At 43.1% G+C, this 18,465-nt stretch overlaps 1 protein-coding gene across 1 annotated transcript in view; it reads left to right on the top strand.

Annotated features, from left to right (window-relative positions):
• The first annotated feature begins 1,775 nt into the window (after nt 1–1,775).
• Nucleotides 1,776–18,465, top strand: part of ALK (ALK receptor tyrosine kinase) — a 388,017-nt gene continuing 371,327 nt past the window's right edge. The window contains exon 1 of the mRNA XM_040351843.1: nt 1,776–1,967. Within this exon, the coding sequence (XP_040207777.1) occupies nt 1,819–1,967 (149 nt within the window). The 5' untranslated portion in view covers nt 1,776–1,818. The remainder of the gene's footprint in view (nt 1,968–18,465) is intronic.

The raw sequence follows: 18,465 nt of genomic DNA on the forward strand, positions 1-18,465 counted from the left end.
ATTATTATTAATAATAATAATAATAATAATAATAATAATAATAACAATAATAAAATAAAATATAGTAATACTACTACCATTACTACTAAAACTACCAATAACAATAATATGAAATATAGTACTACTACTATTAATAACAATAATAAAAATAACAATAATAATAATATAAAATATAGTAAGTCTACTACTACCATTACTACTAATAATAGTCAAAATAATAACAATAATATAAAATATACTACTACTACCACTACTACTACTACCAATAAAAATAATAATATAAAATGCAGTAGTACTACTACTACTACTAAAACTACTACTACTATTACTACTAATAACAACAATTAAACAAAAAAATATGGTACAACTAATACTACTACTAATAATTGTAATAATAATATTAATAACAATAATAATATAAAATGTAGTAATACTACTACCGTTACTAATACTACTACTATTACTAATAATAATAATATTAATAATAATAATAATAATAATAATAATAATAATAATAATAATAATAATATAAAATATAGTACTACTAATATTAATAAAAATAACAATAATAAAATAAAAAATAGTAATACTACTACCATTACAACTAATAATAATAACAATAATATAAAATATAGTAGTACTACTACTACTAATATTAATAACAATAATAATAATAATAATAATAATATAAAATATAGTAAGTCTACTACTACCATTACTACTAATAATAGTTAAAATAATACCAATAATATAAAATATACTATTACCACTACTACTAATACTACCAATAATAATAAAAATAATATAAAATGCAGTAATACTACTGCTACGACTACTACTACTACTAATAACAACAATAATAATATAAAATATGGTACTGCGAGTCTACGACTACTACTAATAATAGTAATAAAAACAATAATAATAAAAAATATAGTAATACCACTACTACTAATAATAATAGTAATAACAATAATATAACATATAGTGCTACTACTACTACTACTACTACTACTAATAATAATAATAAAAATCCTAATAAAATATATAATAAAACCAAGTAAAATAATTAGTATTTCCCATATCAAGTATTTATTATTATTATTTACAATACCTGCCTTGTTTACAACCCCTGCTATCACCATACTGGATTAGTTCCCTCTGTCCCTTGTGTTCTGAATTATGTCATGTATAATAATAATAATTAAAAAATAAACAAAAAATAGTAATAATAATAACACTAATAATAATACTACTACTAATAATAATAATAATAATAATAATTTTAATAATATATTACAAGTAAAATAATTTGTATTCCCATTATAAGTTATTTATTATTATTTATAATACCTGCCTTGTTTACAACACCTACTATGACCATACCGGATTTGCGCACTGCCTTTCGATTGTAAGCTCTCATGATCAAGGCCCTCCTGTCCTTCTTGTCTTGTATTGTATTGAATTGTCTCATGTATTATAATAATAATAAAAATAATAGAAATACACAAATAATAATAATAATAACAATCATGATTATAATAACAAAAATAATAATAATAACAAAAAAAATAATAATAATAATAATAATAATAATAATAGAAATAAACACATAATAATAATAATAATAATAATAATAATAATAATAATAATACAAATAATAATAATAATAATAATAATAGTAATGTGATACAAGTAAAATAATTAGAATTTCCCATTTAAATTATTTATTATGATTTACTAATGACCTCCTCCCTGTGTTTGTGTTTAGGTCACTTTTTGTTCTTCAGCTCCGGCGGGGATCGCAGCCCCACAGTGATGAGCCCCTGGCTGCGCAGTAACAGCGGCAGCTGCAGGGTGGAGGTCGCCGTGTTCCTGCAGAAGACCGGGAGATATATCCTCCGTCTACAGCCAGAAAACCTGCCAATTTCTGTGGCTGAAGCTTCGCCAACACTGGAGAAAAGTCGGTGAGTTATTAAATGTCCGGCGCTGCTACTTACTCTACAAATAAGGAGAGAAATGAATGATTGCTTTAAAGTGTCACTAAAGGCAAAACTGTTTTTTTTTTTCCAGTTTTATTTTTGCTATCTGTGTCCCCAATCGTGGAGATTTCCTTACACTTCCTGTCCCATAGACAAAACAGGAAGTGAGAGAATCCTGGGGGTCTCACCAGAACTAGTGTCCCCTTTGGAAGATGTCCCCTCTATTCCTGCTCTGGGGACAACCCAAAAATGTTGAGATTTTCTTTCACTTTTTTTATTATTATTATTATTATTATTATTATTATTAATTTTCACTGTTTACATCCTACAACATTTTGTTTCCCCAGATTTTCTTTCACTTTCAATGATATTGGTAAACATGATGAATAGAAAGAGTTCCTCGCCCTAACGGAGGCACACAGAGCAATAAAAACCCAAAAAAGAGTTAAAAAAAGTCTTTATTTATACTTTAAAGGGTAACTCCACTTTGGTGGGGGAAAAAAATTGAAATATATATATATATATATAGATAGATAGAGAGAGAGAGAGAGACCAGAGAGAGAGAGAGAGAGACCAGAGAGAGAGAGAGAGACCAGAGAGACCAGAGAGAGAGAGAGAGAGAGAGAGAGACCAGAGAGAGAGAGAGAGAGACCAGAGAGAGAGAGAGAGAGACCAGAGAGAGAGAGAGACCAGAGAGAGATAGAGAGAGAGACCAGAGAGAGAGAGAGAGAGAGACCAGAGAGAGAGAGAGAGAGAGACCAGAGAGAGAGAGAGAGAGAGAGAGACCAGAGAGAGAGAGAGAGAGAGAGAGAGACCAGAGAGAGAGAGAGAGACCAGAGAGAGAGAGAGAGAGACCAGAGAGAGATAGAGAGAGAGACCAGAGAGAGAGAGAGAGAGAGACCAGAGAGAGAGAGAGAGAGACCAGAGAGAGAGAGAGACCAGAGAGAGAGAGAGGCCGAGAAATGGGCAACACATTTTTTCTCAGCAGCGATTTCCCGCACAATATTTGTTATATTTGCCAATGTTGTTGTTTTTATTAATTTATTGTTTATTATCTGATTGCTGCATGTATGGGAGAAATCGGGGTTGTCTCTGATGTAAAGGGGGGCTCTGATGGGGACGTCTAATGTATAGTGGGATGCTGATTGGGACACTTGATGTAAAAGGGGGGCTCTGATGGGGACACACTATGTTAAGTGGTTTTATTTTATTTTACTTGAAATGTGGATGTGATTGGCCTACTGTGATGGGCACAGTGAGGCTGTATATGATGGGCACAGCTTTATCTACCAGTAATGTAACATAATTGTATTGTGGTCTCCTGACCCCCTGTACTGTACCCCCCGGATCCCAGTATTGTGCCCTCCTGACCCCCCTCCCTGTACTGTGCCTTTCTGAGTCCTGTACTGTGCCCTTCTGATCCCAGTATTGTGTCCTCTAACCCCCCGTACTGTGCCCTCCTGAACCCCCCGTACTGTGCCCTCCTGATCCCAGTATTGTGCCCTTATGGTCCCAGTATTGTGTCCTCTAACCCCCTGTACTGCGCCCTCCTGACCCCAGTTTTGTGCCCTCCTGACCCCAGTACTGTGCCTTTCTGACCCCAGTACTGTGCCCTTCCGATCCCAGTATTGTGCCCTCCTGACCTCCCCCATTCTGTGCCCTCCTGACCCCAGTATTGTGGCCTCTTGACCCCTCCGCATTGTGCCCTCCTGATCCCAGTATTGTGCCCTCCTAACCCCAGTACTGTGCCCTCCTGACCCCAGTACTGTGCCCTCCTGTCCTTCCTTGTGCTGTGCCCTTCTAATCCAAGTATTGTGCCCTCCTAACCCCCTATACTGTGCCCTCCTGATCCCCGTTTTGTGCTCTCCTGGACCCCCAATACTATGCCCTCTTGATCCCAGTATTGTGCCCTCCTGACCCCCCCCCCCCAATACTGTGCTCTCCTGATCCCAGTATTGTGCCCTCCTGTCCTTCCCCAGCTGTGCCCTTCTGATCCCAGTATTGTGCCCTCCTGATCCCTGTATTGTGCCCTCCTGGACCCCCCAATACTATGCCCTCCTGATCTCAGTATTGTGCCCTCCTGCCCCCCCCCCCCCAATACTGTGCCCTCCTGATCCCAGTATTGTGCCCTCCTGACCCCCCCCCAATACTGTGCCCTCCTGATCCCAGTATTGTGCCCTCCTGATCCCCCCCCCCCAATACTGTGCCCTCCTGATCCCAGTATTGTGCCCTCCTGACCCCCCCCCCCCAATACTGTGCCCTCCTGATCCCAGTATTGTGCCCTCCTGACCCCCTGTGCTGTGCCTTCCTGATCCAAGTATTGTGCCCTCCTGCCCCCCCCCCCCCCAATACTGTGTCCTCCTGATCCCAGTATTGTGCCCTCCTGACCCCATGTGCTGTGCATTCCTGATCTAAGTATTGTGACCTCTTGCCCCCCCCCCATACTGTGCCCTCCTGGCTTCCCTGTACTGTGCCCTTCTGACCCCAGTATTGTGCCCTCCTGACCCCCCTGTACTGTGCCCTTTGTAGTGTTTATGGCATGTTTTGTTATTGTTTATGTACTAATAAATATGTTTAATTCTATCAACTATTTATACTTTAATTCTTGAGAGTAGGTGCGTAAATTGTGGCAGCCGGCTGGCAGGGGCCCCCAGTGCAGTACTTTTCTCAGGGGGCCCATGATGCTATTAAGTCGGCTCTGCCAGCACAAGGTCTTCTCCAGTCGCTGGGTCACGGTTGGTCTTGAATGATGCAAATAGGACTGTTCAAGTCTTGCCCTGTGAAGAGGTTCCCCCCCTCCCCTCCCCCACCTCTGTGCGACTTTACACCCTCTAGAGCAGGGGTGGGGAACCTGCGGCCCACAAAATCATTCCATCCGCCCCCCCCCCGTGCCGCTGAGTGTGTGTCTGCGGAGCTGTCAGAAGGAGCCGACGTTTACCTTGTAGTTCTGGCTCCTTCTGACTAGGGGTGCAACGGATCGTCAGCCAATCCGTGATCCGAACGGGTCACCCCGTTTGGATCGGCACACCTCCCGATCCGCGGAGTGCTCCGGAACCTCGGCCTAGGAAAGTCCCCGGGTTCGGCCTAGCTCCGGAGCGGTGGCCATCTTGGTACACCCGGCAGCGGCCCTCCTCTCTGTTCACACCCACAGAGGAGGAGGAGCCCGCGTTCGAGGGAAACACACGTCGCTGTCTGAGGTCTGCACTACTGTGGGGGTTACTGTCTGAGGTCTGCACTACTGTGGGGGTTACTGTCTGAGGTCTGCACTACTGTGGGGGTTACTGTCTGAGGTCTGCACTACTGTGGGGGTTACTGTCTGAGATTTTTCTTTTTTGCTGATCCGAAAAATGATCCGATCCGTGACTCCTGACCCGATGATGATCCGAACCGTGAGTTTTTTGATCCGTTGATAAGTTGATCATTTTGTACGGCCCCCAAATGATGTTACAAAAATCCAAATGGCCCTTGGCAGATAAAAGGTTCCCCACCCCTGCTCTAGAGAAAGGGGGAGAGTGGGGGCAAGGGAATAGTAGCTGAAGCTAAACCCAAAGCTACCCACTCAGTTGGTTTGGGGGGGGGGGGGGACTATCTAGGTACTGATGAAATACAATAAACATAATAGTATAAAAAGTTTATTTTTGTATAAAATTGCAAAACAAAACAATTGTACAGATCAATGATTGGTCAAGGTCGACTAGTTTCGCGGGGAAATGCCGCTTCTTCAGGACAGCCAATCTATAGAATAAACAAATTTACACCCTCTACTCGTTACAGGAAATCTGCAGAGAGCGGCGGCCATTTTGCCTCACAATCTCGGCAGAGTTTACGGCCCGGAGCGGGGGAATCGGGAGCTGAATTACGACGTAACGAGCTGTTTATTTAGTCCCGTAGTAAATGGCGGTTTAGTGCTTCGGTGTAATTTTTAATGTGAAATCCAGTAAAAAAATATATACTTCTGACTTATTACCACAAAGGTAGCAGATTTACAGCCCCGACGTCCGCCTCCGGCAATAAGTTTTGGCGCGGCTCGGGCCCACAAATCACAGAAAAAAATGTACTTTGTGGTGGAATACGAGATGTGGAAATATTGTAATCGCGGCGGCGGCGGCTGGCGGATTCCCGTCTGAGACTGAAGGAAGGAAATGAGTGAAGGAAACGGCCAATCGCCTGATTTATAATGTGTCCTCCATCCATCCTCCGCTTTCCGTTTTATGAGCTGCAGATGGGAGGACGCAGTTTTCCTCCAACTATTTAGTGGTTTAAAGATGATATTAGAGGAGAACGCGAAATGGAAGTCGGAGAAATGACGGCTTGGCAGGAATCTGAGTTTTCCGCCTCGACACATTTATGTCAACCGCTTTCCAGGGGTGATAAAGTATCCGACCGGCTGGACTGCGCTGAATGGCCACCAGCTCAGGCGCTTGCTAGACGTGTGCGTTCCCGTTCGTAACGAATGAGTTTTCGTACGAATTTGTACATTTCGGATCAATTCGAACATCCGAAAAGCGGAAAGAGCCAAAATACGAAAATTACGGAATTAGGAATAAGCGAAATAACGAACAAGCGAAAATACGAACGTACGATTGGACAATCTTACTAAAATACGAAACACCGAAAAAAGAAAAAGAACGAAAATGACGTCTATAACGAACGATTTGCATTCCGTATTTTAAATCTTTTGTCTGTTCTTATTTTCATTTGTGTGTTTTGTAAATCCGTTTTTCTTTGTCTGTTCGTAAATTTGTGTACTTGTATCGTTCTTTCCAATGGGCGCTGGGCGGTGTAGTTAGTGAATGAATGAATGAATGAAAAACGTATAAAGCGCGGCGCATGCGAACTGAATCGCTTCTGAATCGCTTAGTGAGTGATGTATCTTACTTAATATCTTAGGGCCAGATTCACGTACAATAGTAGTGTTGCTCACGAATATTCGTATTGCGAATATTCGGCTCGAATATGGCATATTCGAGTATTCGCGAATATCTCGAATTTCGCGGTCAATATTCGCTATTCCGAATATTCGGATTTTTTCAATTTTATTTTTAGAACAGATCACATCCTAGAGATCTCCATCGACGTCTAAAAGCATTGCTGGTATGATTAGAGACCTTGGGCCGAGTAGCTGAAGCGATCATTTTATATTGCCGAATATTCGCAATGCGAATATTCGGCAATAGGAATATTGCGCGATTATTTTCTCTGCCCTTCTTTTGCATCAGAGCCAATCAGAGTTCTCCTACCACAGTTGTCGAAATTCCGCAATCAATTTCGCATTCGCATTTTGCGACATTTCGATAAAATATCACGAATATTCTGAGCCAATCAGAGGGCTCCTACCGCAGTTGTCGAAATTCCGCAATAAATATCGCATTCGCATTTTGCGAAATTTCGATAAAATATCACGAATATTCTGAGCCAATCAGAGGGCTCCTACCGCAGTTGTCGAAATTCCGCAATAAATATCGCATTCGCATTTTGCGAAATTTCGATAAAATATCACGAATATTCTGAGCCAATCAGAGGGCTCCTACCGCAGTTGTCGAAATTCCGCAATAAATATCGCATTCGCATTTTGCGAAATTTCGATAAAATATCCCGAATATTCTGAGCCAATCAGAGGGCTCCTACCGCAGTTGTCGAAATTCCGCAATAAATATCGCATTCGCATTTTGCGAAATTTCGATAAAATATCACGAATATTCTGAGCCAATCAGAGTGCTCCTACCGCAGTTGTCGAAATTTCGCAATTATTTTCGCATTCGCAATAGCGAAATTTCGCAAACATTTCATTTCGATAAAATATCACGAATATTCGAATTTAGCGAATATTTCTCGAATATTCGGCTATATATTCGTGATATATCGCGAAATCGAATATGGCGTATTCTGCTCAACACTATACAATAGCGCCGGTGTAACGTAAGCCGTTTACGTTACACCGCTGCAAGTTTTCAGTTTTAGTGCCCGATCCACAAAGCACTTACCTGGAAACTTGCGGCGGTGTATCGTAAAGACGTCCGGCGCAAGGCGGTCCAAATCGAATGGGCGGGTAACATTTAAATTAGGTGCGCTCCCGCACCGGACCTACTGTGCATGCTCCGTTTCGTAACTCCCGCCGTGCTTTGCGCAAAGTGACGTCATTTTTTCGAACCGCGACGCGCGTAGCGTACTTCCGTATTCCCGGACGTGTTACACAAACGACGCGGGAACGACGGCCATACTTTAGACAGCAATACGTTTGCTGACTAAAGTTAAGGCACCAAAAACGACGACTAACTTTGCGACGGGAAACTAGACTAGCGGCGACGTAGCGAACGCGAAAATCCGTCGTGGATCGCCGTAACTCCTAATTTGCATACCCGACGCTGGTTTACGACGCAAACTCCCCCCAGCGGCGGCCGCGGTATTGCATCTTAAGATCCGACAGTGTAAAACAATTACACCTGTCGGATCTTATGGCTATCTATGCGTAACTGATTCTATGAACCAGCCGCATAGATAGAAACAGAGATACGACGGCGTATCTCCTTTGTGAATCTGGCCCTTATATCTTAGCCAATCAGCTTATCTCTTTTGTGCTGCGTCACATTGGACAGTGTAAAGCCTCGTACACACGATCGGACTTCAAACAACCTTTTCCGTGGATTTTTTGTCTGAAGTTTGTTGGCAAAAAGTCCCAAATGGGGCTTAAGAGAAAGTCTATCTATACCACTTCGGCCCCGGACCAAAATGCAGCTAAAGGACCTTGCCCCTTTTTGCAAATCGGCACAGCGTAGCTTTAACTGACACGGTCGTGCGACGTAGCTCCCAAACAAAATTTGCGTCCTTTCTTTTGGTGGTATTTGATCACCTCTGCGTTTTTTTTTTTTTGCGCTATAAACAAAAATAGAGCGACAATTTTGAAAAAAATTCAATATTTTTTACTTTTTGCTATAATAAATATCCCCCAAAAATATATAAAAAAAATTTTTTTTCCTCAGTTTAGGCCGATACGTATTCTTTAGTGCATGTGCATTCCCGTTCGTACGAATGTTATTTTCGTACGAAAATGTTCATTTTTGTACCCGCAGAATAATGTGTACATACGAAAAAATTTAAGCACCAAAATACGAAAACAACGGGATTACGAATGAGTCGCATAACGAACAACCGCAAATACGAATGAACGATCCGACGAAAATACGACAAAACGAAAACGGCAAAAGAACGAATATGACATCTATAACAAAAGACTTGCATTCTTTATTTTGTTTGAATCCTTGTTCTGTTCGTATTTTGATTTTCAGTCGTATGTTCATATGACATCTATAACTAAAGATTTTCATTCTGTATTTTGTTTGAATCCTTTTTCTGTTTGTATGTTCATATGACATCTATAACAAAAGATTTTCATTCTGTATTTTGTTTGATTCCTTTTTCTGTTTGTATGTTCATATGACATCTATACAGTACCTGCCGCCGAGAATGTGTTTTTAGCACGACAGCATCGCGCTGATTCTCGGCGACAGGGTGCCGACATCTCGCACTCGCTTGAATGGTGACAGCACATTCCAGCAAGCGCGTCATAGAAGCGACGGGAGATCCGACTTGGATTCCCGCCAATTCTACACGTGTGCGGCGTTTGTTATGAATCCTGAGGGGGAAGTCCCCGCCGGATTTTAAATAAAAATCCGGCATGGGTTCCCCCCTCAGGAGCATACCGGGCCCTTAGGTCTGTTATGGGTTGTAAGGAGAGCCTGTACCTGCATGCCCCATCATGCTCTGTACCTACCCATGTGATACCTACCCACGTGGGTAGGTATCACATGGGTAGGTACAGAGCATGATGGGACTGTGAGGCCTATATAGGTCCGATGCAAGCCGCGCACCCGTCATTTCAGCGAGAAGAGCCGGCGTGTCAACATCTGGAGAAGAGAAGAAGATGACGTCACAGCCCAGAAGAAGAAGATAGACGTTCAGCGCTGAAGGAGAAGGCACCGGACAGCTGGAGGAAGAACCGGGGTGCGCCGAGTCAACAGCGGAGAGCGGCGAACATAGCAGAAGACCCCCGGAGAGTGAAGAAGACCCCCCGGATAGCCGAAGAAGACCCCCCCGGATAGCGGAAGAAGAAGCACACCACCCCCCGCCGAAGACGTCGGAGGAAACCCGCCGAGGAGTGGGCGCTTTTATAAAAGAGACCCCCCCCCGGCGGTGGAAGAGAACCGGACGGCGGCGAAGAGTGGCCCCCACCCGAAGACGTCAAAGAAGAAGCCCCCCTGGTAAACAGAGCTAAAGAAGACAGGGGCGGCCTCCGGAGCAGACTAATAAATTATTTTAAAAACTCTTGTGTTGTGTTTATTGACTTTAACATTTTTCATCCAGGTGAATGGGTAGGGGTACGATGTACCCCATATCCATTCACTTAGGGTGGGGGGCCGGTATCTGGGGTCCCCCTTATTAAAGGGGGCTCCCAGATTCCGATAAGCCTCCCGCCCGCATACCCCGACAACCAACGGCCAGGGTTGTCGGGAAGGGGCCCTGTCCTCATCAACATGGGGACAGGGTGCTCTGGGGTGGGGGGGCCCCGCAGTGCGCCCCCCTGCCCCAGAGCACCCAACCCCCCCATGTTGAGGGCATGCAGCCTGGTACGGCTCAGGAGGGGGGGGGGGGCGCTCGCTCGTCCCCACTCCTTTCCTGGCCGGCCGGGTAGCGTGCTTTGGATACGGGTCTGGTATGGATTGTAGGGGGACCCCCTACGCCGTTTTTTTCGGCGTAGGGGGGGGCTCTCCTTACAACCCATAACAGACCGAAGGGCCCGGTATGCTCCTGAGGGGGGAACCCATGCCGGATTTTTATTTAAAATCCGGCGGGGACTTCCCCCTCAGGATTCATAACAAACGCCGCACACGTGTAGAATTGGCGGGAATCCAAGTCGGATCTCCCATCGCTTCTATGACGGCTTTGTCTCTATCGCGGCAAGCCAGCTCGGCGCTGGCTCCCGCGATGGGGCTCGTAGGTGCTCAATCTCGCCGAGAAAGGGAGCGAGATTGACACAATATCGCGTGCACCTACTGTAACAAAAGATTTTCATTCTGTATTTTGTTTGAATCCTTTTTCTGTTTGTATGTTCATATGACATCTATAACAAAAGATTTGTATTCTGAATTCCTTTTTTCTGTTCGTAATTTGGTTTCAAAATACAGAATGCAAATCTTTTGTTATAAGATGTCATTTTAGTTTTTTTTAATGGACAGTGAGTGTAGTTAGTTAGTGAAGCAGCTTCTCTTTTGTGCTGAGTAGTATAGTAAAGCCAAATAAACTTTTCTGTGGATTTTCGTCTGAAGGGAGAGATCAGTTGGCCAGACTTTTGAACCTGGAACCCAAAAATGGTTTTCTGATGGAGTTTAAAAACGAACGAACGTTCGGTAAAACGATCGTTTTTATGTTTGTTGTTAAAAAAGTCTGACCAAGTGTATGGGGCTTAACAATAGTTAATATGGATGAGCCGCGTGTTGAAAGTGCCGCGAATCCCGCGATATATTTACGAAAGTACAAAATGACGAAAAATGACGAAAATTATTGTCTAACAAGTAACGAATATGAATTAAACAGAATAACGAACCATCCCGCATGTACGAAAATAAAACGGTAACCAAAATACGAAACGATCGGAATACGAAAAAATCGCGTCGTACGAAAAACGAACGGGACCGAACAGGAAAACGGGCGTCTTACGAAAAACGAATGGGAACAAACCTACGGAACGATACGAAACAGAACAAAAAAAAAACGAAAAAAAATTCTGTGCACATGTCTATTCTTCTTCTACATATTTTTGTTAAAAAAATCGCAATAAGCGTTTATCGGTTGGTTTGCGCAAAATTTATAGCGTTTACAAAATAGGGGATAGTTTTATTGCATTTTTATAAAAAAAAACATTTTTTTTTACTACTAATGGCGGCGACCAGAATTTTTTTTCGTGACTGCGACATTATGGCGGACACGTCGGACAATTTTGACACATTTTTGGGACCATTGTCATTTTCACAGCGAAACATGCTATAAAAATGCACTGATTACTGTGGAAATGACAATTGTAGTTTGGGAGTTAACCACTAGGGGGCGCTGATGGGGTTATGTGTGACCTCATATGTGTTTCTAACTGTAGTGGGGTGTGGCTGTAGGTGTGACGTCATCGATTGTGATTACCTATATAAAGGAAAACACGATCGATGTTGGCACCACAGTGAAGAACGGGGAAGCTGTGTTTACACTCACCTCTCCCCGTTCTTCAGCTCCGGGGACCGATCGCGGGACTCCAGCGGCGATCGGGTCCGCCAAATCCTGCAGTCACGGAGCTTCGGACCGGGTCGCATGCACGTGCCCGACCCCACGGCTGGGCTTAAAGGGCAACATACAGGTACGTTGATGTGCCCAGCTGTGCCATTCTGCCGACGTAAATCAGCGCAAAGGGGTCCTTAAGTGGTTAATATCTTAGCCAATCAGCTTATCTCTTTGGTGCTGAGTCACATTGGACAGTGTAAAGCCTCGTACACACGATCGGACTTCAAACAAACTTTTCCGTGGATTTTTGTCCGAAGGGAGTCGGCCGGACTTTTGAAACCAAAAAAGTTTGTCCGATGGAGCGTACACGCGGTCGGATTTTTTGGAAAACGCTCATTTTGACGTTTGTTGGCAAAAAGTCCGACCGTGTGTACGGGGCTTGAGAGAAAGTCTATCTTATTATGGATTAGCCACGTGTTGTGATGTATTTACGAAAGTCCAAAATTACAAATCCATTAAACGAAAAAAATGATTATCTAACGAAATTACGAATTGCGAATCAACGAAAATAAATTAGAAAGAAATTACGAATTGTAACAGAATGACCCGTGACACCCAAAGACTTTGTGAGGATGGAGGATACTCCTGTGTCAGCGTCACTGATAACTCTTGGGTCTGAGTCCACTCTGTGCCCTTTGGGCATGGGGTGGCAAGTGAATCGTAATTCATGTAATTATGTATTACATGAGATGGGACATCGTATTGCAGGATTTTGAGACACTGTAAGATGTTGGTTAATTGTGACCCCACTATGGTCTGTGCTAGTCACATTTAATGCGGTCAGATATTGTATATATTGTATATATATATATATTGTGTGTTGGTGGTTGATGTATACTAGTAAGCTTGCTGTGATGAAAGGGGTGGGGTGTGGTTGCATTCCATTGTCTATTGTGGTAATTAAGTCTGCTATGTGGATTGGAGCTTGGTAGGCAGTCTGCATACCTATTATGGGATGTTAAAGTGTCTTGCTGTGAGGAAAGGGGGGGAATCACTCCAGCAGCCCCCCCCCCCTGCTAAGACTGTTTACTGAAGGAGAAGTTTGAACACACCTGACCTGTATCACCATTGTCATTGGACAATTTAACCCACCCTGTTTCCCAAGGGTGGGAGGGATGTGATTTGAAGAGGAATGTGTTACCATGTGCAGATAATAAAGATTCATTCCCTGTTTTAAACCTCAAACAAGAGCTGTGTGTCTCGTTTCTGGGGGGAATTCTTATGGGTCTCGTTCGTTTGCCTGATTGTGGAGTGTCGATAAGCTGTCGTGGATGTGATGGAAGGTCGTAAACGGTGGTGACCGTTACACGAATCATCAACGAAAATAAAACTGTTACGGAAATACGAACGGGTCCGAATAGGTAAACTTGTGTCTTACGAAATTACGAAATCTTTACGAATCTACGGAACGAGACGAAACGGAACAAAAAAATACGAAAATGTTTGTTGTGCACATGTCTAGCGCTTGCTTAACCCCCCTGACGGTAAACCCGAGCGCGACTCGGGGTTGGTTTTACATGTTAGGATCGGCAAACCCGAGTCGCGCTCGGGCTGGACGGGCTTACCTTTCGCTGGATCCACAGGCATGGTTTACTCACCTTGTCCCTGGATCCAGCGATGCCACCCGCTGTGTGAGCGAGCGGGACCTCCTCGCTCGATTCACAGTCCCCGTGTGACGCCGATCTCCGTTCCCTGCGACGTTACGACGCACGGGGACGGAGAACGGCGCCAAATTCAAAAAAGTAAACAAACACATTACATACAGTATACTGTAATCTTATAGATTACAGTACTGTATGTAAAAAATACACACCCCCCTTGTCCCTAGTGGTCTGCCCAGTGTCCTGCATGTCATTTTATATAATAAAAAATGTCATTTCTGCCTGCAAACTGTAGATTGTCCAAAAGTGTCCCTTTATGTCAAAAATGGTTTTAGATCAGCTAGAAAACAGCGATAATAAATTATAATCACTTGCAGAATTGTGCGATAGCGATTTGCGGGGAAATTCGTCATAAAAAAAATAAAATAATGACAGCGACAATTCTGCAACTGAGCAAATTTCAGTGATTTTGAGTTGATTACATTATTGAATAATTTTTATTATAATTATATTATTATTTGTTATAATTATTTATAATTATTTATTATATTATAATTTATAATTTTGTTTTAAAAAAAAAAAATCATACCCGGGATGCCTACAAGACTCTTGCTTGGTCAGATTTAAGTGAGTTATTTCTAAAAATTACAGACCTACAGTATAAAACACCAATTTCCTTGCAAAATAAATGTACCGCTTTTGGTACGTAATTCCAGACAGAATCATACCGCCAGGGAGGTTAACGTGGGGCCCGTTGTTTATGGTTCTTTGACACTTTCAGTTTGGGGGGTAAAAACATCACCTACACTATACTAGCAATGGCGGTGATCAGCGACTTATAGTCGGCGACTATATGGTGACTGTTATCCCGCGTACACACGCTCTGAATTTCCGACAACAAATGTTCGACGGGAGCCTTTGGTCGGAAATTCCGACCCGTGTGTAGTCTCCATCGGACATTTTCTGTCGGAACTTCCGGCAACAAAAATTTGAGAGCCCCGGTTCTCAAATTTTCCGACAGCAATCTCGGTTCTTTTGGCGTGGGGGTTCCCCTCAAAATCCATACCAGACCTGAAGGGCCTAGTATGGATGGGGGGGCACGCTTTTTTCCAGTGATTTTTTAATGCCGGCATTTCTTTACTTTACATTCAGCTGTCAGCGGGGATCCCCCCCCCCGACAGCTGACTACTCATCGGCTGTTAACCACTTAAGGACCGCCTCCTGCACATATATGTCGGCAGAATGGCACGGCTGGGCACAAGCACGTACCTGTACGTCCTCTTTAAGTGCCCAGCCGTGGGTCGTGGGCCTGCGCCCGCAACCCGGTCCGAAGCTCTGTGACCGCGGGACCCGCGGACCCGATCGCCGCTGGAGTCCCGCGATCGGTCCCCGGAGCTGAAGAACAGCTTCCCTGTTCTTCACTGTAGCGCTGTCATCGATCGTGTGTTCCCTTATATAGGGAACCACAATCAATGACGTCACACCTACAGCCACACCCCCCTACAGTTAGAAACACAGATGAGGTCACACTTAACCCCTTCAGCGCCCCCTTGTGGTTAACTCCCAACCTGAAATTGTCATTTTCACAGTAATCAGTGCATTTCAGTAATCCGTACATTTTTATAGCATTTTTTTGCTGTGAAATTGACAACGGTCCCAAAAATGTGTCAAAAGTGTCCGACGTCTCCGCCATAATGTCGCAGTCACGAAAAAAAATGCTGATCGCTGCCAATAGTAGTAAAAAAATAAAAAAATAAAAATGCAATAAAACTATCCCCTATTTTGTAAACGCTATAAATTTTGCGCAAACCAACCGATAAACGCTTTTTGCGATTTTTTTTTACCAAAAATATGTAGAAGAATACGTATCGGCCTAAACTGAGGAAATTTATTTTTTATATGTTTTTGGGGGATATTTATTATAGCAAAAAGTAAAAAATATTGAATTTTTTTCAAAACTGTCGCTCTATTTTTGTTTATAGCGCAAAAAATAAAAACCGCAGAGGTGATCAAATACCACCAAAAGAAAGCTCTATTTGTGGGGAAAAAAGGACGCCCATTTTGTTTGGGAGCCACGTTGCACGACCGCGCAATTGTCAGTTAAAGCGACGCAGTGCCGAATCGCAAAAACTGTCCAGGTCCTTTACCTGCCTAAACGTTCGGGTCTTTAGTGGTTAAGGACTCCTTAACAGCCATGTTCTTCTACTTTAATAAATGTTGAAGTTTCGTTTTTTTTTGGGGGGGGGGGGTGGGCAGTGCAAGTAGCTGATCTTGCCGTATTGGCGCAAAATACTCTAGCACCGTCCCTGTTGCCACCTGTGCCCCCCCCCATGCTTAGTGTTGCTCACGAATATTCGTATTGCGAATATTCGGCTCGAATATGGCATATTCGAGTATTCGCGATATATTTCGAATTTCGCGGTGAATATTCGCTATTCCGAATATTCGAATTTTTTCAATTTTATTTTTAGAACAGATCACATCCTAGAGATCTCCATCGACGTCTAAAAGCATTGCTGGTATGATTAGAGACCTTGGGCCGAGTAGCTGAAGCCATCATTTTATCTTGCCGAAAAATCGCAATGCGATTATTCGGCAATCGGAATATCGCGCGATTATTTTCTCCGCCCTTCTTTTGCATCAGAGCCAATCAGAGTGCTCCTACCGCAGTTGTCGAAATTCCGCAATAAATATCGCATTCGCATTTTGCGAAATTTCGATAAAATATCACGAATATTCTGAGCCAATCAGAGGGCTCCTACCGCAGTTGTCGAAATTCCGCAATCAATATCGCATTCGCATTTTGCGAAATTTCGATAAAATATCAGGAATATTCGATTTCATAATGAGCCAATCAGAGTGCTCCTACCGCAGTTGTCAAAATTCCGCAATCAATTTCGCATTCGCATTTTGCGAAATTTCGATAAAATATCACGAATATTCTGAGCCAATCAGAGGGCTCCTACCGCAGTTGTCGAAATTCCGCAATCAATATCGCATTCGCATTTTGCGAAATTTCGATAAAATATCACGAATATTCTGAGCCAATCAGAGGGCTCCTACCGCAGTTGTCGAAATTCCGCAATAAATATCGCATTCGCATTTTGCGAAATTTCGATAAAATATCACGAATATTCTGAGCCAATCAGAGTGCTCCTACCGCAGTTGTCGAAATTTCGCAATTATTTTCGCATTCGCAATAGCGAAATTTCGCAAACATTTCATTTCGATAAAATATCACGAATATTCGAATTTAGCGAATATTTCTCGAATATTCGGCTATATATTCGTGATATATCGCGAAATCGAATATGGCGTATTCTGCTCAACACTACCCATGCTAGGTGACGCATATTTTCAATTAGTCCTCTAATTTCATATTTAAGCCTTCTATCAATTCATAGCTTGATGGCCCTTCCAGACGTGTTGCGGCTCCTGCGCCGGTTAATAAAAGCCACTCCGCCCCGGGCCCCGTTACCTGACTCTGCAGATGCCGGCCATTCCACTAATTGGCGACCCCGAGGGAAATGAGATGATCCAAGCTTGATCTACAAATGGAATTGATAATATGACATCTCTCCGAAGAGTATTTAAGAGTACACATCATTTCCTATTGACAGAACTTTAATTAGAAAAGATAATGGAATTTCTAAGTGTTTTTTCCCTTATTTTTGATATCCATTTTCTGTTTTATTAACTTGTCATGGGAAATTACTTCCACTTAATCTAAAGTAAAGCTTGATATTGGCTTATCTTATGAAAACACGGACAGATAAATTATTTTAATGGCGACTTTAATTGCAACAATAATAAAAGCTTTTTTTCTACTCCCGATGAGTTAAAGGAGAAATTTACACTTTATGGCCAAATGTTCGCCAACACCTGACTGACCATCCCATCTACACCATATGAGGACATCCCATTCCAAAACCTTGGCCGTTAATGTGGCGGTGACCCCCAATGGCCGTTAATATGAAGGTCATTAATATAGAAATGCCCCCTCCCCCATGGCCACTAATATAGAGCCCCCCCCCGCCATGGCCATTAATATAAGTTGACCCCAAAGGCCATTAATATAGAAATGCCCCCTCTCCCTATGGTCATTAATATAGAGCCCCCCCCTTTCCTGCCATGACAATTAATATGAAGTTGACCCCAAAGGCCATTAATATAGAAACGCCCCATCTCCCCATGGCCATTAATATAGAGCCCCCATTCCCTGCCATGGCAAATAATATGGAGTTGAACCCAAAGGCCATTAATATAGAAATGCCCCCTCTTCCCCATGGCCACTAATATAGCCCCCCCCCCCCCCCTGCCATGGCCATTAATATAGAGTTGCCCCCTCTCCCCATGGCCATTAATATAGAGTCCCCCTTTCCTGCCATGACAATTAATATGAAGTTGACCCCAAAGGCCATTAATATAGAGCCCCCCCCCTTCCTGCCATGGCCACTAATATAAGTTGAGCCCCAATGGCCATCAATATAGAATTGCCCCCTCTTCCCATTGCCATTAATTTAGAGTTGCCCCCTCTCCCCATGGCCATTAATATAGAG

The sequence above is a fragment of the Rana temporaria genome, chromosome 4 (genome assembly GCF_905171775.1).
Source record: "Rana temporaria chromosome 4, aRanTem1.1, whole genome shotgun sequence".
In the NCBI taxonomy this organism is placed as follows: domain Eukaryota; kingdom Metazoa; phylum Chordata; class Amphibia; order Anura; family Ranidae; genus Rana; species Rana temporaria.